Source organism: Leptodactylus fuscus, chromosome 1 (genome assembly GCF_031893055.1).
Source record: "Leptodactylus fuscus isolate aLepFus1 chromosome 1, aLepFus1.hap2, whole genome shotgun sequence".
Taxonomy (NCBI): domain Eukaryota; kingdom Metazoa; phylum Chordata; class Amphibia; order Anura; family Leptodactylidae; genus Leptodactylus; species Leptodactylus fuscus.
This window is the reverse complement of record NC_134265.1, coordinates 47589867-47612595: the sequence shown is the minus strand read 5'-3', so window position 1 is coordinate 47612595 and position 22729 is coordinate 47589867. Positions and strand designations below refer to the sequence as shown.

The 22729-nt window shown below is 40.5% G+C and overlaps 1 protein-coding gene across 2 annotated transcripts in view; it reads left to right on the top strand.

The window, feature by feature from the left end:
- The window catches only part of ADAMTS6 (ADAM metallopeptidase with thrombospondin type 1 motif 6), a 190285-nt gene that overhangs the window by 17831 nt on the left and 149725 nt on the right, over window positions 1-22729 (top strand). Inside the window, exons 2-6 of one of the 2 annotated variants that reach the window (XM_075269810.1) lie at window positions 4060-4541; window positions 5029-5393; window positions 16654-16822; window positions 18100-18314; window positions 21983-22066. In XM_075269810.1, the coding sequence (XP_075125911.1) occupies window positions 4445-4541; window positions 5029-5393; window positions 16654-16822; window positions 18100-18314; window positions 21983-22066 (930 nt within the window). In that variant the 5' untranslated portion in view covers window positions 4060-4444. Of the gene's footprint in view, window positions 1-4059; window positions 4542-5028; window positions 5394-16653; window positions 16823-18096; window positions 18315-21982; window positions 22067-22729 lie in introns of both variants that reach the window. The other variant, XM_075269809.1, reaches the window with a different exon arrangement.

The window sequence follows — 22729 nt, the reverse complement described above, 5'->3', positions numbered from 1 at the left end:
GATTATGTGTCATAGAATTTGGATAGAACTTCCTGTAGGCTCATTGTATTATGAGAAACCCACCAAGGCCTCTCTTCCTTGTACATACTAAGGGAATAGTTTTTTTGTTTTCCTATTTTGGAATTAAAGGATTGATGACGTAATCCAAAACCTGTTTCAACAAGAGGACACTAAAACTTCACTTCTTCTGTAGCTAGATGCAAAGATTCTAAGATTCCAGCAGTGTTAAGCATATCAAACTGATCTTAGATACCATGTCAATCATGTCAAGGGTTTAGGATTACGGTTTTGCTTTGTATAATCTGGAGGAACTTCCAGGAATGACCACATGCTTTAGAGAAGAAAGGAGTCTGTAAAGGGAATAAGTTAATTGGAATTTGGAGTCATTTCAAGACATAGATGAAAGTTGCACTTGCTCGCTCGTAAACAGGCTACCGTCATTTAGTTCATTTATTAAATCGTCCATCATTTAAAAGGTTCTGATGTTGCTCAACCAATGGGAGGAAAGAAGAAGCTAGGTCATCTGTGAAACACACAGGGGTCCCATTTCATAACTGGATGTACAAAGGCAGAACAAGTGTGAAATGATCAGTCTGGCTGTTTTGGGAATTTGCCTAGTGCACATAACAATACAGTTACGCTGTTCTCTGCTTTGCCTTGGATACAATAGCCTCATATGGGTGTTCTATGTAAATGAGTCAGAGGCATCATGTTGTAGATATACTCCATTATGGTCAGTGTTTGGATGAGACCAATTGCATGTTGGTTTAAAAAGCAGCACTTTTTGGTTCGCTCCTTGTAAAACTGGGGTTTTGCATGCGGCAGTAGGTGCATGTAGCGTTGGTTGTTTGCATGGATTCTCTCCTATAGTATTTGTTTTTTGGTACGTAAAATAATTATAATTTCTCATATAAGTTATAAATATGTAAAGTGAAACCTATTGTGTGGAAGGTAGCTCGGTAGCAACAATGATGCGGAGCCAATCAGTCAGAGACAGGGACGCGATGTCTGGTGCAAGCAGGTTTATTTGGAGAAACAGCAAAAATAAATAAACTTTCACGCCAGGCACAAAATAAGCAAAATAAAATCTAGCGTTATCTTCAGGCAAAACAAACAAAACCCTGCTTGTCTGAGCTCTAACTAAACAGTAAAAACTAACTATACATGGGGCTTACTACCAACCAAATGAACAAACAAAATAAGACAGACTCGCCAGACTCTCAGTGTTTCAGGACAGACCCAGGCGCCTCCTCTTGCTCCCAGGATCTGCCCTGACGTGCAGGCCCAGTAAGAAGCCCAGTATCCACACTTAGGCTGAGGCCTACTCCAGACCTGCACTGGACCACACATAAGTCAGAATCCTGGGGCTGATATACCAGGACTCCAGCACTCTGCCTGTCACCTTCTCACATTATCTATAGGTGTAGTAAATAGAAATAGAAGTCAATTTTGGGAACAGGGTTTGGTTTGAGTCATCACAGCATGTTCACAGCTATGTGGAGTTTTACTTTTCTATGAAAACTGAATATAGTACGGAGAACCTTGGAGCTTGACTTCGCTTCGGTCTCTGCACAACTGTAAGTCTCTTGGTACTGGGTTTTTCTAATACCAGGCTTTCATGGTTTCATCCATTGGCACATGGTCATTTGGTTGGTGTACCCTATGACTACTTTGTGTACCCCGCTCTGCAAGTTTTCCTTTTCCTTCGGTTCCATGCATACCCATTATACATACATCTCCCTGTCCAATGTAGACCTTTTCCTTCAATGGATATCCAAGAGTAACCTAAAAAAATGTAGACAATAGCATCAGTTTGACTTTTACTCTCTTTTTATTCTCCACTTCATTCTGATAAAACGTCTCTATATTCTGCCACTTCCACATAATTTTCTTCTTCACTCAAGGGATCACCTTAGTCCACTGTTTTTGCATTAGCTACAACGAGATTAACCTGTGTCATCTACCACTGAGTAGATGACTGTTGCTGCTAGCGATCACCTTTCTATCCAATGTTCACTAGCTACTAAGTTCAGAAAAAATTCAAGTGACCTCACATCTAGAGCATGCCCTGTACTTAGGAACAGCTTGATTTTTTTTTCCGTGCCAGCATATTATTGTCCTTTTTCTCATTCTGTGTTTGGTTGAGACCACGTTACTATTCTAAATTCCAGAATTCTGCTCCTTGGCCACCATTGACCTCCCTCTTCCTTCAAAAAGGTTTACCGTTCATCAAAATATTTTTAACCAGCCATTATCGGCCATAGCTTTGTGCTTGAGTCCAGTTTCTAAAATTGACTAATTGATAAGATAAGATAATCCTTTAATAGTCCCACAGTGGGGAAATTTCAGTATGTTACAGCAGCATAGTAATACAGATACAGGATAATACACAGTAATATAATACAGACGTAGACACACATATGCTGAGAAGAGAAGATATACTAGGAGTCCATAGCAGCTAAGGAATGGAAGAGAAAGAAGGAAGACTTCATGGTCATCGTCATAATCATTAGTTCTCTGTGCGGATTGATCTTCGCTTGGTTTGATGTAGATTATATAGCCTGGTCGCGGTTGGAAGGAAGGACCTGCGATAGCACTCCTTCTCACACTTGGGGTGAAGCAGACGGTCACTTACAGTGCTGCCAAGTCCCATCAAAGTCCCATACATGGGGTGGGATTTGTTCTCCCGCATGGAGGTCACCACAGACAGTATCCTTCTGTCACCCACCACCTGTACTAGGTCCAGATAGAGCTGGCCCTCCTGATCAGCCTGCTAAGTCTTTTTCTGTCCCTGGTTGATATACTGCTCTCCCAGCAGACCACACCAAAAAAGATGGCTGAAGCAACCACAGAGTTGAAGAAGGCCCTAAGAAGTGTCCCCTGGACTCCGAAGGCCTTCAGCCTCCTGAGCAGGTAGAGTCTGCTGTGGCCCTTTCTGTGCAGCGCCTCCAGGTGATCAGCCCAGTCTAGTTTATTATTGAGGATCACGCCCAGATACTTATAGGTCCTGACTATCACAATACGTGTTCCTCGGATCTCCACCGGGGTCGGAGCACCTCTCCGTTTACTAAAGTCCACCACCATCTCCTTGATCTTCCCAGCATTAATCCTGAGCTGGTTCTGCTGGCACCATTCCACAAAATTCCCTATCGTCGCCATCAGTGATAAAGCCTACTATAGCAGAGTCAGCAGTATACAGTGTGAAGAGAAATGGGGCAAGAACTGTACCTTGTGGTGCTCCCGTACTACAGATCAGAGTTGCAGAGTTTTTGAGATTTCTTGTAAATCTACAAGTCAGTTTTTAATCTGTGTGTAAGTTGATGCTAAACAGTCAAAGCAAATTCTGTACCATAAACTTTTTGTAACACACCGAGACATTGGGGAGAATTTATTAAGTCCGGCACTTCCTACACCAATCTTGCCTCTCCCATTGGTGCAAGATACGCCAGAATTATTAAGAGGCCCAACCTCTTAATAATTCTGCCGCCTCTCGGGAGGTCCCGTGCACCAGAACTGAAATCGGTGTCTGTGGACTGACTGCAAATGTAATTTATTTTGCTGACATTACAAGATCCCTGTGTAATGTAAGAGATTTCTGCTTCACAGTTCTTGATAGTGTGGAGAAAAAAAACTGTAGCGAACACAGGAATCGACATCATTAAAAATAATAAAAAGACTTAAAAATCCTAATCCTTCCTTTCTCCGTGCAGGGTACGGTTTCACGTTTTATCATGTTGTGTAATCAGATATCTTTCCTTTTCATAAAAAAAGGAAAAATGAATTATATAATTTTCCTTTTGTAGCTAATGAAAAATGAGCCGTCTGGCCTCGACACATTATTTAGGTTAGCCTATTATGTTTAGTCTTTGGGATGTTTATTTAGGCTATGAAAAACAACACTGGTTTAATTGAATTACCCCATATTTTGTAACGTAAACTATGACCACTGAGACTTGATCATTCTGACACACGGGTCTTTAGAGTTGGCTTACCTTTTCCCAGCTGGAGTTGAAGATGCAACAGATGCTATGGCTTATACTTTTTCCTTCTCTTTTGCAGGTACAGAAATGGCCCGAGTCGATTAAACTTCCCATTTGATACTTGACAAGCTTCGCGTAGGATAATTTTATGTGTGCTACCAAAAGTTCCAACTTTTTGCTTTTACATTTTGATCTTTTTAACTGGATTTGAGAAAATGAACACGGACAGGCAAGGAGGGATAAAGCTCAGGAGAAGAGCTTGTGTTAAAAAATAATCCTCCTTTCAAAATTCTTGGAGAAGCCACTGGTCAAGGTGGTGGCTTGGGAGGAAGGAGGAGTACATGGATTGTTATGGTGCCGTTCTGGAGTAGCGCTAATACTGTAGGACAAAGGTAGCCTGAAAAGGTAAAGAGAGACAAAAAGAAACAAAGGAAAAGAGGTTTCTGTTTTTGTCCTTCTAAATTATGGAACTTTTGTGGAAGACGTTGACCTGGATATTGGGCCTTGTCATGGTTTCATCGGAATCTCACAGAGACAGCAGACTCTCCTTTAGTTCTCAAGGTAGGGTTTTGCTAATAGACATCACCTTTTAAAACTGTTTTTTATATATATTTTTTTTGTAGAGTAATTCTCCATAAAGCACTGGGTTCATTTATTGAATAGTTTTATGTATTACGCAAAAGGTTCTACACAGAACTATGAGGATTCCATTAGATAGTTACATAGTAGATGAGGTTGGATGAAGACATCAGTCCATCAAGTCCAACCTATAACCCTACAATCCCCAATCCAATAGAAGAATGTTTTAATTTGACACCCTTTTTGATTCATTAATTTAATCTAATTCAAAGTTATACCCTTATCTGACATTGGGGGGGGGTTACAATGTAATGTCCCTCATTTTGTATAGTTAATATACAGATGACAGGCCTAGTATATAACCGTATAGATTGAGATGCTGTAATACTCTTTTATGTACTACTCCCTGTTACTTTCCTTTTCCTTTGCATGCTCCCTTTATGGATTGGCCTGGCTTGCGATCACAAAGGGGAATTCCTGTCTTACCTTGAACACTATCAACTGACGGTTCCTATAAGGGTTGACAACAGTGGGGACTTCGTCAGTTATACTGTGAAGAATGACAAACACTCTCGGAAAAGGAGGAGTACGGACCCTAAAGATCAAGAGCACGAGGCTTCTAAATTATTTTTTAAAATTTCTGCCTATGGCAAGCACTTTCACTTAAACCTGACTCTAAATACAGAACTGGTCTCAAAACACTTTACCGTAGAGTACTGGGGCAAGAATGGGCCTGAGTTTAAGCACGATTTTATAGACAACTGTCACTATACGGGATATTTACAGGACCAAAACACCACAACGAAAGTGGCTCTAAGTAACTGCAACGGCTTGGTGAGTAGATCCATCTTCTTATTTGCAATGGGAGACTTACAAATGTTTTTTTTTTTAATTTGGAGAAATGTAATAATTTTGTATTTCTGTAAATATTTAAGGATTTCCTGAAAATCTCTCCTATAGTATTTGTTTTTTGGTACGTAAAATAATTATAATTTCTCATATAAGTTATAAATATGTAAAGTGAAACCTATTGTGTGGAAGGTAGCTCGGTAGCAACAATGATGCGGAGCCAATCAGTCAGAGACAGGGACGCGATGTCTGGTGCAAGCAGGTTTATTTGGAGAAACAGCAAAAATAAATAAACTTTCACGCCAGGCACAAAATAAGCAAAATAAAATCTAGCGTTATCTTCAGGCAAAACAAACAAAACCCTGCTTGTCTGAGCTCTAACTAAACAGTGTTTTCTTCCAATGTCTGTGATTGTGGATTCCAGAGGAGTTGTCATCTTGCTTTCTTGTGACACATTTGTCCAGTCTGTTGGGAGTACTCCCTTTGGAAGTATGCAAAAGCTAGATAACAGCTTCTACTTTAATGTGGACTTTCATAATAGGCCTTTGGTCATTACTATAGCAAAATATAGGAGTGAAAGAAGTAATGCACTGGACTTCTTTAATGAAAATCGGGTCCATTAAGAAACCAATATCTTCAGCTGATGGGATAAGGTGCTGGAGAGGGGGAAAGGAAATCTTTCCCTTAGTTATACTGTATATGAACATAGATCTAGCTTTACTGATATGTAGAAACATATGAGGGCGAACTTATTGGGTATTATTTGTCTATGGATTCTTCAGAATGCCACCCACAAATTCGTCATGGTCACAATTCTTGTATTCAGAATATGTGTTGAGATTGGGTAAATTTTGGGCAAGGTCAGTGAGTTGAACGAAATTTGTCTGCATATGTGTCCTTGGAATTTAGGACCAAATGCATCATGTTTGGCCAAGGACATAGATGTCTTCGTCTTGACAGCAAAGCTGACTTTATATTTCAGATAACTGTTGGCCAGTCTTGCAGCTCTCACTCACATATGCACACTCCAACAAAGCGAGGTTATGTATGTTTCGAATGGAGACAGGGGAGAAGATGCTTCCAGACACCTCTGGAGTCAGTTTATTTCCCTTCATAGCAAAGGATTGGCCATGTTGAAATCCAACAGCCCATCCTTGTCTCCTTTGCCATTAGGGAAGAGTCAGGAGGCTACCATACACAATAGATTATCAACAGATCCCACTGAAATCAGTGGGATGTGTATGACAAGCTTAAAGAGGTTTTTCCATTTCAGGGTTTCACCTGCTTTTCTATCTCCTCTCCCCTCCACTTCCTGTTTTAGATGTCAAGTTGGTGGGCAAGCTTAGCCTATTTGATAGGCAGCCTTGACAGTAGCCTGCTTCAGAGACTGTGCCTGTACTGCACCATTGTGTATGGATTAACATAAAGGGATAACAGAGGTGCAGATTAAGCACTGTTATAGCCCTTGCCAAGGTTCAGCAGCTAAGCGCACTTTGCAGAACTGACAGAACGCTCTATTAGTTGATGGTCACAGAGCAGAGAAGGAAAGGGATTGGGGGTTGGGAACAGGGACTGATGTTACCAGCCCAAGCCACTGGTGTTGTATAGCAAACAACTGTAGTCTGAAACCTAGAGAGCAAGTTAAACCCTGAGGAGACACTCTCGGCATTTTATTGGGTAACATACTTTAGTTAGCTAACACAAGTTTACATTAGATCCTGGAGATGGTAATATAGATAAAGCTATAGAATGTTCTATAAGACTGGATAAACTAATTACTATTGCTTACCTAATAAAACCAGGTTAGCAAGTAACAGAAGTAAAAGACTGAGGGCAAGATGAACCCTGGATCAGACTACACAGAGTTTCCTTGCAGTCTGTTGCTAAGGAGACATAAAGATATGCATAGAAACTGCAGATACACAATGATAGGATATTTTAATTGGAACTATTTGCAAAGCTGCTTACAGTTTTCATTGGGTAATAGGACAAGGTTGTGAAGCATATCTATTTACATATTCAAATGCAGAACAGAAGGGTTTGAGTCTTGCAGATGTATTGCTAAGGGTTTCCTGTATTTTATTGTCTTAACTTGACTCATTCATTTTGTAAACAAATCATTTACAATGATGAATAGGAAAACTCGGAGCATTACTTCTACAATAGGTATCATGTAGCAAATTCCCTGAAGTGCTGCATGTTGTATGTGAACATCACCAAGTAAATGTTTGTTTTTTCTAGACAGAGCACTGCAGAATTTACGTATATTTAAGTATCCATTTTTTTCCATTTATTATTAAAAGGATGAAATCTATACAAGTCCTATTCAGTTCTCTTCATATAGGTCAGTTCAGTGATGCAACCTACATCTATTGCATGTTTCTAGCATTTCAGTAACGGATCCCATTGGACTTAATCAGTATAGACATGCTTTAGAACTGTTTTTTTATGGTTGTATTTTATAAGAAGGACAAAGACCTGACACACAATCTGATCTTTCTTAAGTCATTTTATAAGGTTATTGTGTTGTGTATCAGGTTCTAAAACTTTCTTAGGTTTTGACTGTGCACAGATCGGTTTTCTCCTCTACCAACTCCAACTTGCTGCTCCATTGATTCTGGTGCAGTTAGGATTTTTTTTTTTTTTTTACTAAACTCCTGTTCCTGAGCAATCTGTACAGTTAGTTGAGTCACCCAATATGGAATTATTCTCTATATTGTCAGGTGGACAGTCCCAGATTATCTACTTCAGCTGAGTTCTGAGAATATTTGCATATTGGGTGCCAAAACTAAGTACACTGATTGCTCAGTAACGTTGGGGGCTAGAAAAGCCTCCTTAATTTTACTTTAACAAGGCCAGACAGGTCAGACAGGCCATTGCAATGTGTGTACCGCTAAAACATTGTCTATTTTAAAACCTATATCGGTTGGCCTTAGGCAGAGCTGTTAAATTGGGTCGGGATATTATGAAGTACATGCGGCTCATGATTTTGATTTTTGTAGCATCGTCCATATGATGGGAAGTAATATCATTAAGAAGATGGGGTTAGAATTAATTGGTTGTCTAAATGTATTCACTGCCTAAAACCTCAAAAGCCTGATCTTGTAGAATGAATCTTAGATTTCATATTTTTGAACATGCTTGGATGAGATGATACATGTTGGGAGCTAGGGGAGAGGATGTGGTGGGGCGTGTGCCAGGAGAGTGCCAATAACGCACTTACATTTTCTATAACTTTAGTTATGTTGTGTAATAGATATCCATCCTATTTTTTTTCACTCTCCAATATTGTTTTTGTTTTCAAGTAAAATCTACCAAGACCAAAATCTTCTAAATCAAGTATATCCTATTGTGTCAAAATACAGTCTTTTAGCCAAGAAAATCAAATTTTAATCCGTATACTAATATGCCATTTGGTACCACCAAAGTGTAGCCACCTATGCCAGAGCACTTGTTTCTGCTTGTGTTTGCCACCCCCATGCCACCTCTAACATAAAGATTGACTGATCCAGATGTGTGGTGCTACAGCAGACATTAAAGGGTCAAAAACGTTCAAAAAGGGTCAAAGAAATCAAAAAAGTTGCAGGGTTAGGGATGGTGAACTCTAGAAACCAAGGAGAAACATTTGGTATTGCTGTCCCCCTCAGACTTGTGTACTATTTAGCTTCGGGAAGGGAATTGGGTTGGGAAATCTTTGTCCTTGGTTAAGCAAAGCCTTTGGTTTGTGGACACACAAGGCCTGACCATTAGAGATGAGCGAGCGCCAGGGAAGGTGGGAGGGGAATCAAATTTCTTCTGCATTTACCACGTGGTATTCGACTGAGTACACCAATACCTATGCAGGGGAGGTATTCGATCGAATACTACTCGCTCATCTCTACTGACCATCAATATAATTGTACGATGTACAGCAGTCACGTAATCGTACCATACAAAGGTGTGGGCATTTTGTTGTTTCTGAATGGCGACTGCTATGTTGCAGGGCTTTGTGTTCGCCAGGGTTGAGTTGCCAATCACACAATCTGTTCTTTCATGTATAGCAGTTGAGCTTTAGATTTCCTATAATTTGCACTCGCGGGGATAGTCCAGCATTACGTGACATCACTTTTAATGTTACGGGCTCACTTAGATAATTGCTAAGCTTTGAACATGAAATGAATGCAGAATCTTATACTTTACTGCAAAATAAACTCTCATTACAAATAAAAAACTCGGATTTAACAGGTTATTTTTTTAATCTTTCCCTCAAGGTAGGGTTTTCCTATTTGTAGAGTTGCAATTGATGATTTTATAATCTATTACTCATATCTGAAGGTCACATTTCCTTTTACTTGCTGGTTTGGCAACCTACTAATGACATTGATTTAGGACAATATGTTGTGAACTTTTTTTTACATGGTTTTGTGTATTTGTGGAATGATTATTTGAATTGCCTTAAGGATATGTCAGAAATATGTACTTGATGGGGTGAGGGTCATTGTAAGGAGATCACACTGATATAGTAACTACTATGCCCATTATAAATCACACTGGCTTATAATGGGCATAATAGGTACTAAAAATACCAATATGTAAAGACCCTCTTTACTTAAAGAGGACCTTTCACCATATCTGGGCACATGCAGTGTTATATACTGCCGGAAAGCTGACAGTGCGCTGAATTCAGCGCACTGTCGGCTTTCCCGATCTGTGCCCAGTGTGAAGAGCTTACGGTCCGGTACCGTAGCTCTTCTATGGTCAGAAGGGCGTTTCTGACCATTAGCCAGGAATGTCCTTCTGCCTCGCGGCGCCAATCGCGCTGTGCTGTGGAGCGGGGAGGAACGCCCCCTCCCTCTCCTGATAATACTGGTCTATGGACGAGCGCTGTGAGCAGAGGGAGGGGGCGTTCCTCCCCGCTCCACAGCACAGCGCGATAGGCGCCGCGAGGCAGAAGGACGTCTCTGGCTAATGGTCAGAAACGCCCTTCTGACCATAGAAGAGCTACGGACCGTAAGCTCTTCACACCGGGCACAGATCGGGAAAGCCGACAGTGTGCTGAACTCAGCGCACTGTCAGCTTTCCGGCAGTATATAACACTGCCTGTGCCCGGATATGGTGAAAGGTCCTCTTTAAGAACTAGAGATGAGCGAGCAGTATTCAATCGAGTAGGTATTCGATCGAATACTACGGTATTCGAAATACTCATACTCGATCGAATACTACTCGCTATTCGAATGGAAAAATTCAATGCAGAACCAACGTTGATTCGCCGAATGCTATACAGTTGGTCAATCAACGCTGGTTCTTCTCCTACCTTTAGAAGTCTTCTCCGTGCAGCGTCCCTGCACCATCTTCCGGCTCTGAATTCACTCTGCCAGGCATCGGGCCTGGGCAGAGCCGACTGCGCATGCCCGCGCTACAAGAAAATGTCCGCTTTGACTGTAAGCGGCCATTTTCTTGTAGTGCGGGCATGCGCAGTCGGCTCTGCCCAGGCCCGATGCCTGGTAGAGTGAATTCAGAGCCAGAAGACACCACGGGGACGCTGCACGGAGAAGACTTCTTGGAGAATCCAGAACGACCCTCACTCGTGGACTTGGTAAGTTCAATTTGATCGAATGTTGCCTACCCCTGAAACGAGCATTTTTCCCCCATAGAGTGTGATAGGATTCGATATTCGATTCGAGTAGTCGAATATTGAGGGGCTACTCGAAATGAATATCGAATAGCGAACATTATACTGTTCACTCATCTCTATTAAGAACATTTATAAACAAACTGTACGCAACGTCTCAGTACTGATCAGTTCTATATGAAAGCTATGCAAAAGCTTCTACTGTACAAATCCAACAGAAAGAAAGAATCCATAATATTTTTCATTATATTCCAAGTCTAGGGACCCTATTCAAGACTATGGGGTTTCTTTTGTGTAACATACCCCAGTTCTCTTGATCCTGTACTTGAACCACCACCGATCTGCAAGTTACCCCCATCCACACGTGACAGCCTTTTGTTTGTTAGGAAAAGAGGAAAAGAGTATTCGGTAAATACAAGAGGTAACAACAAAGGATTTATTGGTAAAAGATTATGTGTTTTGGGGTATCTGTGCCAAACAACAAGCACCACCCCTTCTTCAGATCTTTAATATGCATACTATTTAGCCAAAACGATAAAGATCCATATGCCTCGTAACACATACCTAGTAGAGATTTGGGGATTGGACCTTTTCTGCAATAGATCTTAGATTATTTAAGAAGTCCCATCTCTTTTTTTTAGACTTAAAGATATCTTTATTGCAACATAAAATGTGTTGGCCTCGTGCATTCTTTCCTTATAACTATATTATCTATCTGCGATAGTATTCACATATAGATTTCTAGGCGTACCGTATTTCCTATACTGCTCTGCCATCCATACCACTAATCCGTTGGAGCAGCGCAGCTTGTAGAGTGATTGACTGAGTGTAACCCCACAGCTCATTCTGTGTATACTGCTTGTTCTAGAACAGGATATTTGGCTTAAAAGCCCAGTGTGCATGGAATAAAGAAATAAAGTCCTCAGAAGCAATTTATAGGTTCCCCAGGCTGATGAGGTTAACATGGCATACTGTGTGCCATAATCCTCTCAAACAGCGGCACCTTTTGGAGTACGCTGAATGCTATTCTTGGGACTTGAAGTCATGCTAAAATTGTCATGTGTTGAAAGTATACTACAGTTTACTTAATGAACGGGGCACTGCATTAAAATTGCTTAGTGGTGCGTTCCTAATCCTATTTAGCACGTATTTTTGCTTCCTTTCTCTTTCGTGAAGGTCTCCCCCTCTATAGATTTCTCTTCTTTTCAGATTAAATGTTTTGGTTACCATTAGAATTCTTTATAAATTCCATTTGGGAGGTAAATATAGAGTTAATAAATCCAGAATCTAATTAGTGCTCTGGAAATGATGAAATCCTGAATATATTGGATGTGACTGTGGATAAATGAAATGTATGCAAATACCAACCCACTATAGGAGATGCAGAGGTAAATGTTGCTACCAAGCCCTGGACCCTCAGGGGGCCCCAAATGTCCCTCTGCTACATAAAATATACCATTATGGAATAAAGTAGGTAGGGGCCCAATTACAGAATTTGCAACTTTTATAAGTGCTGTACAGTATATTGTGAGGTCTCCACCTAAAAGCCATATTATATGCAGTTTCTAATATATAGTTGCCAACTGTCCCAAATTTTTGGAAACAACGCAGGCAAATGTGAGCATTTCCTGTTCCGGAAAGGGACATGGCTTACAAAAATTTCCACCCAAAAATGGATTTTCCCATCGGATTTGGGGGCAGAACTTGAAAGGGTTGTTAAGCAAGTAAATGTTAGTAAGTATGCTTGTATGCTCATACTGTATTTTCTTATTGTTGGAATAGGTCACCCCACACCTGCCAACTCTCCCTGAACACCCAAAAGGCTTCTGAAAACAGGGATGACCTCGATAAGAGAGGACGGACCTCCTGGGCCTGGAGGAATGCTTCTGTATCCCTCGGGCTCTCTGTCCATTAATCTAGAACATGGGCACTTTATGAGCCAGACATGTCACTAAAAGGCCCATTGTTATGTCCTTGTCACAAAAAGGGGGGTTGGTGATTTGCCAATGGGGCAGGGCCCCCTACCCGCCATTCTTCCACAAGCCTTATTTGGAACGTTGTGGGTTATCTTGCTGAGCCCTGTGACTTTCATTCTATCATATATTGATATTATTTAATCACATTGGTATGGCGTTACTAGCCACCAGGCCATGTGGCTCCTCATAGTCGCCTATCACTTAGTGGTTGATATTATAGGTCTCCTTAATCAGAACTGTCTAATAGTAAAACTCTCTTTGTTGCCCATAGCAACCTATCAGGGCTCAACTTTCATGTCTTAAAGCACTGTGGAAAATGAAAGCTCTGCTCTAATGGGTTGCCATTGGCTAGAAAGTGTTGAAAAGAAAAACTTTATTGCTCCTAGCACTCAGACACAGTACCGCAGCCTGTTTGTTTGTAATCCTATAGCGTACATCATAGCATTGCCATTGTGTGACCTAAACTGCACAATTTTGTTTGCCCTATTTCTAAATGTGTATTTTTCAAAGGTGAGATGCCTGTAATAAGAACCCCTTTATATTGTGTACATATCTGCTCCTCTTAAAGAGGACCTTCCATGGATTTGGGCACATGTGGTTTTATATACCGCTGGAAAGTCGACAGTGCGCTGAATTCAGCTTTCCCGATCTGTGCCCCGGGTGAAGAGCTATTGGTACCGGTACCGTAGACCTTCATCGTCAGAAGGGCATTTTTGACACTGTCAGGAACGCCCTTCTACACAGCAGCGCCTATCGCGCTGTACAGTGTGAGCGGGGAGGAACGCCCCCCTCCCTCTGCTCACAGTGCTCGTCCATAGATGAGTATTATCAGGAGGGGAGGGGGCGTTCCTCCCCGCTCACACTGTACAGCGCTATAGGTGCTGCTGTGCAGAAGGACGTTCCTGACCATGTCAAAAACGCCCTTCTGATGATGAAGAGCTACAGTACTGGCACCGATAGCTCTTCACCCGGGGCACAGATCGGGAAAGCCGATTTGAATTCAGTGCACTGTCGGCATTCCAGCGGTATATAACTTCGCGTGTGCCCAAATCCATGAAAGGTCCTCTTTAAGACCAATCCGATTCCTGTTTTGACTCCTTTATAAACGGTGGATAGACATGGTTTGTCAGAGACTGTAAATATCCTCTAATTCATTAAAAAACAGTGATTGACTTCTTATGAAAGTAAATACGTAAAACTATACATCTAATGTATTATACAATATTAATAATAATAGTCTGATATCATTGTAATAATAATATTATAATATGGTTAGTATAACATAGCATAATATAATACTGTAATATAATTGTATAATAATATTCGGAAGATATAATTCATAATTATCTTTGAAGCCAGAGTCAGTCAGTAACTTTTTTTTTTTCCGACTCCATCCAAAATTGGTCCCCAGTCTGACTCGGTAATTCTAACTCTGACTCCTCGGCCCAGAGACCATCGTTGCCTGGTCTATGGATAAGGAAGTGATATGTCGTCTCCTTGGCTTTATTGTCTAGAGCTGCCGGAGAAGAGTCATGACTCTTCTCTGGTAATTTACAATTACTGCTACACACCATCTGTTGGTTTAGGGGCCCTAAACCTAGTTCTAGAGTCCATTAAAACTTAAGATGGTGCCTGGTAAGGAACATAATGGATGTACTGCATGTATAGAAGTGCAATGTATATAAAAGAAGTGCAGAGAGTTCAGTGGATTTGCTGAATGCTACTTTAATAGAGGGGATATTTCATTTCTCCAGCAGGGGAATTACTATCTGGTTCCTCCACAGATTCTAGCAGATCTGCGACCAGTTTATAGTCATTGATCCATTCTGACAAGCAGGATTGTATAACGGGTTGTCGAAAGGATTTCATCTACTAGTGACTATATGAGAGGTTCCGTTTATATAGTCCCCACTTTTTCTTTTGCTTTTTCTGTATTATCTTCACTTGATTGCATACACTTTATTATCTCTAAAACATATATTATATTGAATAATCGGTAGAGCATTAGCTGTCACTTTTAGTAGGTTGCGTGTTACGTCGAAGATACTTTGTATAGAGCTGCAGTTCCCTGTGCAACCAGGAGGGCAGGAGCACCTCTATGTAGGGAAAAAAAATTAGAAAGGGACACATCCATAGCCCAGCATGCATGACTTTCTCCTTTCATTTCTATAGAGGTTTCAAAGACAGCTGAGTAAGTATACTCAACTGTTTTCAGAACTCCAATAGAAGTGAAAGGAAGGAGAAAGTCTTGCACGTGCAACTGCCTCTCCTTTCACAACATTTGTGGGACGAAGACCCTGACTCCATTCCTGAGACGCATTTGTGGAGCAATCTTTATGGCATAATATTATTTATTTTTAGAGCATCATTGGCTCCATGTTGGTGTACATTAAAGCTACGGCCACACTAGTGTGACCGTTCGGGGATTCCGTCCCCCATTCTGCTTGAAATATTTTTAGGACACAAACCTGGCGGACCCTATCATAGTCTATGGGATCCACAGGTTTCCATAGGTAACCGCTTTTTAAGCAGATTGGGTTTCCGTTTTTCAGGTCCTTAAGCGGACCCAAATAACGGAAAGTCCAATGCTAGTGTAAACCTATCGTAAAAAAGGGTTTGCATGTGTAGTACCATGAAAAGTACAATAGACTAGAATAAATGTGGTGAAACAACTGGTAGAGTGAGAGAAGACCTTACATTCTATAAGAGACAGTAGTTGAATATAGAAGCTGTTCAGATGGTTGTGTGGTGGTCTCGGGGTTAGTGGAGGTTGTAGTATTTGTTGCAGAGGTGAGTTTTTAGGTTGAGTTTGAAGGTTGAGGTTGTAATTGTAGGGAGTAGTGAGTTCCAGAGTATGGGGAGATGCTGTGCAATATTGTAAGGCATATCCTGCACATGCTATAAATGTCTAATCTCTAAGTGATTATCATATTCCCATTATATACTATAATTTTGCAAGATTGATAAAACCCCTTTGAAATAGAGTTGGTTCTTTTGTAGGTGTCCATGGTGGGTGTAATTTGAGTGAAAAAATTTGAGGGCTGAAGCTCCGCTGCGCTCATCCTTCAGCTATTGGGCGAGACTCCTAAACCTCCTCATAAATCGGACGCACCTTCCCGTCAGGCCGTGCGCCTGCACTGAAATCTACACCAGCTCATACCCAAACTAATTTATGCCAGTCAACTGGCGTAAATGGCCATAGATCCGCCATGCCCCATTTTCTGGAAAGTGGGAAGGAAAACGTATAAGACAAAAATGTTGCAAATGTTTGCACAAAAATTTGCATCTTTTTCATGCTAGTGTACATAGCACGATAACTCATCCCCCTCACACAGAATTGCTGGTTCCCTTGCTTATGATCTACAAGTGCACGTTCATCTGGCAGCTCAGGAAATATTTAGTTTTACTAGACCTGCACTAGGATGAAATGTGACGCTTTGGCAATATCCGTATAATGACGAGGACGGAGGATGAAAATTAATTCTAAAGCAGACTGTTTGCTCCATACACCGTGATTAATGCAATTGTTCTGCAATGTAGAAAAATGTAGAAATATCCTCATTTACGTTACATTTCCCAGACGTCATCAGCCCTAATGCAAATAGCACAAGTTTCTCCAGTTTTGTCTAAATCCTTTTCCTATTCTTTTCCATCCAAGCATGGCGTAATCGCTACTGAAGATGAAGAGTATTTTATTGAGCCTTTAGACAACATAACTGAAAACTCCAATCACTTTAACTCCGAAAGGGGCCACCCTCACGTTATTTACAGAAAGTCCGCCATCCATCAGCGACACTCAAGCAACCAGGGACACTGTGGCGTGAAAGGTAAGATATGTGCACGACCTGAGGATATGTCACTTTTACATCGGATAGGGCATATCAAAGGACAGTGAAACCAGAAAATTTAAAGTTGTGTATTTAAGGGGTTTTAGGAGATTAGAAATATAGGCTCCATGGGCTGCATTTGCTATTGCGCCTTAGTCCTATTCACTGAGCTGAAAATACAAGACACAACCCATGGATAGTAATAGCACCGTTTTATTACATAGTGCACCCATGTTTTATGTACTCTGATCTGATGTTTTATAGGGATATTTACTAATGATAGTGACCCATTTTATATACCCTATTAGCCTATGTTGATAGAACAGGGGTCAGCAACCTTCACCACTCCAGCTGCTGTGAAATTACAACTCCCAACATGCTCCATTCACTTCCATGGGAGTTCCAAGAATAGCAGAGCAAGTATGCATGCTGGGAGTTGTAGTTTTACAACCGTTGGAGTGCCGAAGGTTGATTACCTCTGTGCTAGAGGGATCCTTTTTGGAGTCGTCATCTTTTTATTAGAGTGGGCAGGGGTTGCATTAAGAGTCTCTTGCTATGTAGATGCTGTCCTGTTTTGGATTACAACCAATTGATTTAAATGGACAGACTGCAGTACTTCATTTCACCTCTGGTGGTGCTGCAGAGAAACTGAACACTTATTGCCATGCTTTCCCCTAAATTAAAGCAGAAGGTACTTAGTGGTTTGCCTATTGTCGATTACAGTCTACTTTTGGGTTATATTGATATAGTGCCACAAACTCAAGGAACTTTGTAACATATTGTGGTTGCAATACTAAGTTGAACCTTTTAACTGAAGAATATATAATGGAGGAATATAATTATAGCAAAAATATTCATAGATGATGAATAATACAATATAAGTCAATATATCCTATGCTTAATAGGATTGTCTCTTAAAAAAATGCAGTGGGTATTGACATGAAATAAATAAAATGCAGTATTCACAGTTAAAACCCCGCTGTTGTGCTGACTGTGCTCCCCTAGTTTTCCACTCATCTTTATATACCTCCCAGGAAGGACGGCATTGTCCACCAGCACGTCATATCCTACCGCCATTTTGTTTTTCTTTTTTTACTTTAAGACAACACCTTTAATAATTTGGTTTCCATGAAAAAATGCCGAGACTTTTCTATATCATTTTGTTATCTATGTGATAGAACTGTGGTATAAAGGACCATTTGTAGTATCATCAGTCATAAATCTCTAGCAGATGAATAATGTGTTACATCTCATACAGTTGCTTTATTTCCTAGAAGATCTCACTGGGAATCACAAGCCTTGGTGGTTAAACTATACATTGTCTACCCCTACAACGCCTTCCGATAATGACACAGAAAATGGTCCTCGCCGGCAGAGGAGATCGGTCAGTGTTGAACGATTTGTGGAAACACTAGTAGTGGCCGACAAGATGATGGTTGGGTATCATGGACGCAAAGATATTGAACACTATATACTGAGCGTAATGAATATTGTAAGTTTGACCCCTTCATCTATGTACTTGTTTAAAAACGTTATGTGAGTTGCATCTTGTGGAGGGTATTTAGGTTCTGTTTTTGAGAATCAAGGTTTTGAAAACCCAAAGGTTTACAGGAAATGTGTAACCCGAAAAGTTACCTATTTTTATTTAACAAAATTTTTATATTAAACATATTTTTTAAAAATGTATGTGTATTTTTTAATTACTATGCCTAGTAATAGGCTAACACAGGATAACAATAGAAGATAACACCTCTATAAGAATTGCAATACAAGATAACAGCTGTATAGATAACCTCACATAACACCTGTTATTGCATCCATTAATAAGAATAGATGTTTTAAGGGTTGTTTCACATCTGTGTTTGTATTCCGTCTGAAGGAGTCTGCATGGGTACCCCCCCGGAAGGAATACTAAATGCAATTGCAGGCATTGTGCAGTAAAAGCACACGGATCCCCATAGACTATAATGGGGTCCGTGTGCTTGCCGCCAGATTTTCTGCACAGAACATGCGGACAGGAATGTAGTTCACAATCTACTTTACTGTCCACATGATTCGTGCGGGCAGTGCGCGGCAAGCACACGGACCCCATTATAGTCTATGGGGTCCGTGTGCTTTTACTGCACAATGCTTGCAGATGCATTTGGTATTCCGTTCGGATATCCCCAGGCAGACTCCCCTGGACCGAATATCAATGCAGATTTGAACGAGGGGTAACAGAGCAAAGAAAATTCCCCCATAGTCCTCATTGAGTCAGTTCCAGACTATTCCTTTCTATGGCCATGACTGCTGTAAAGCATTTCACTAAATGCTGTTAATTGAGCAGAGGAGAAGCTCCGGTAATATGGCTGCCTCCATAATCATGTACAGAAAATGAAAACATAAAAATGAAAAATAAAACAGATTAGATACAAAGTCATATATTTCACTCTCTGGTTTTAATAAAGATATACAAAAATATGTGATAAATTCCTTTAAAGCTTGATAACGGCTTCCTGCAGAGGTTCCATGCCTCATGGACCATCACTAATGTTGTCTTTTGGTATGGCTTTTCGACATCTCAAAAATAACTCAATTTAAAATGTAATTTTGTACTTTCAGTACCACTAACAAATTAAGGTGGCGCTGTTGTGTACCATGCAACATTTTAGTAGTTTGGCCATTAGAATCAAGCCTTTAGGTGGACCCAAGATGCCATAGTCTGACTGGCGAGGTAGGGGTTAAATACGTTGTCAATTATATATAAAACAAAAACATCCACATGCCTATTGTGCTTAGTAACTGCAGAACATCTATAGCGCAATTATGTTTTTCGGTGATGGAGAGAAGTGTTGGAAAGTTTCCAGTTAAGTAGCTGACATTATCTGTAACTACACTTTGTGGCTTGTAACGTCTTGTGTCTGCCAGATCTAATAAGCGAGAGCTCATTCTCGGCAGTACACTGTCTCCTCTGTTTCGTCTTACAAGTGTCAGTTACACTACCTGTTGCTTTCCTTTAATCATCATGAATCCTTTCTTTATTGTGCTGGTTTTGGTGGTTGGAGGAACGCTGATGTCATCCAGTCATTTATAATGCTCACTAGCTGCCAGCGCTTGGAAGACGTCTTCTACTTTGTGTAGGTGTACTCAGCATGAGATGCAACTCGTGATAAAAGGAAATTAGATCATGAGGGGTTCTTTTTGGTGTCTCTGATCATTTCATTGTATTTTTAGGATAGGAGTCTTCTGTTTTTTTTTATTTTTAGTCATTACCTTAGTCATTTGTTCTGTTCTTTTATCAGTTACGTGCCTATTCTGGTAAAACCTGATGGTGCCCATCATGGTAAAATAAGATAAGATAATCCTTTAATAGTCCCACAGTGGGGAAATTTCAGCATGTTACAGCAGCATAGTAATACAGATACAGGATAATACACAGTAATATATTACAGACAGGCAGGTTAGATTGCTAATTTTTTGGGGGGTAATAATTACCCAAATTATTGAACCACCCAGGGCTGGATTAAGACTACCATGATCCCTGTGATATATGAAGACTTTGGGTGCCCCATCATCATCATAATACTCATTCATAGGAATGTTCATTCTCCGTCAGATCCCAGTGTTAGGTTGGGTTTACACCCATATACCCAAGATGCCGCCAAACCCAAGGATCAGATGAGTGTAGCTGAAGGCAATTTTATTCTTAATGGCTACATGTTACTGGAGGGGGGACTTCATGGTGAAAGAGCAGTAGGCTACTTTGCTATATCGGGTTTAGGAATGCAACACACACTATGATTCTGCCCCCTTGCAAAAACTAGTTACCGCTCTGTGTATATTTACAGGTGCATGTAAAATTCTACTGTCACCACATGCCACTTCTAATTGGTATATACTTGTTAAAGTTGGTAAAATATTTGGGCAGTCATGGGCTCCCCAGAAGCCTTGGATCGCACGCGGCCCCAAAAAAAACCCATATTATAATCCGCTACTGATTCCTTCCTATGAATATTCAATCTCAATTATTGTTCCATGCAATTATTCATTCAGTTATCGCATTACGTCCTTTATGCTCATGTATGTTAGGCCTCATTCACATGACAGTGCTGTGTACTGTACTCTTTTCACAGACGAGTTTACACACAAGGGTAATCCATTTTCACTGACCCATCATAAACATAAGTTTATTGAGAAATCTGTGAAAGCAACACAAGAAATAGTATGTTCTATTTTTTCTATATGGCCCTAGAATCCTGTTGTGTGAATGAGCCCTAGATGCAAGGATTATGGGAATGAACAATTGCTCAAACCCTTACCGATAATTGCAAAGGGGAAATAAAAGCCAATGAGTCCCATTAATGTTACTATATCAACAGGAAGCAATTGTTAAGGGCACGTTGATCCAGGGTTTTTATACTGACTGCCAGATCTGGAGTCGGGAAGGAATTTTTTCCCCTGAAATAGGACAATTGGCATGAGCCTCATGGGGTTTTTTGCCTTCCCCTGGATCAACACTGTAGGGGATTGTACGGTTATAGGTTGGACTTGATGGACTAATGTCTTTATCCAACCTCATCTACTATGTAACTATGTAACTATATCTGTTGAAAGACCTTTAAGTTGGCCATACATAATAGATGTGTATTAGCTGAACCCACCAATTTTGATGGGTTCAACCAACCATCTCCAGACAGTCTCCCAAAGATAGATGTCAAGAGAGATCAGGATAAGGTAGTTGGTTTTAGACTACCAAGTCCTTATGTTGGAGTCTGACATTAACGTTCTTCCTTTTCCATGTTTAACTTGGCCAAGCTGTATGCGCATAGGTATACGGTTGTCAGACGAGACAAGTATTCTGCTGTCTAAAGTGGGCTCTCTTAGGCCGGCTGTACACATCAGATCACAACATCTCATTAAGTTGGCGGTTTTGGCTGACATTAGTCTAATGTGTAAGGCCAACTTTATGGTCCCTACAATGTGACTACTGCTAGTATATGGTCTTTCACTTCAGTTTTCTGTCAACTATTGAGTATGCAAGACAGTGGTGACATATGGCGTCTGGAGACGGTTGAGTCTGTAGCCAGCGTGTGGCCAATTTACTAGTGATAATGTAATTTCTCTTATTGTTATATTTTTCACTGTCTGACTTTGTGTCTTTTCTTCTTTTCTGGAGGTCAGGTTGCCAAACTTTACCGTGATTCCAGCCTAGGAAACGTTGTGAATATCATAGTGACCCGACTAATAGTCCTCACAGAAGATCAGGTAGGAGCTCCTTTGTGTTGTCCTTGTTTATTAGTAACCATTATGTATTATTGGCTCCTTACAGGAGTTTCTTAATATCTAGATGGGGACGTCTTCTTTTACCAGCCAATGACCACAACCAGATTTCATACCAGTAATAAATGGTAGTGGTCCCTCTCTTTTGAGCTTTAGCAGCTATTTAGCCAATTTGGTAGATTTTCCTAATTCTATGAGATGCCTTTTATGGCCATAAAACTATAATCCAACAGCCACTTGAATAATGATTTTATCACTACAATAAATCTTCATACCATAGCCTTCTGCCCACAGATTGTACCACATATTCAATGTGATAGGTGATAAGGAAGGTACAACAAAAACACCATTTGGCTCCACATTCGCCATTTTGTTCCAAGAGCCTTTTTTAGGTTCCATTCACTAGTATGTAAAGTCATCCTGTCTATGGCCTACAGGCCACATAAAGAGAAACTCATAGATTTGGTTTGCCTAGTTTATGACAAATCACGTCTTGTCCAGTATATGGTGGCCATTTACTGTAGGTTAAAAGGGGCGGTCCAGCAGCAAAACAATGTATTTTTATTGGTTATGAATTTTTTAAGACTATTGAATGAACTTTATATATTGGATGTGCATGGGTCCTCTTTCAGACCCCTAATGGACCAG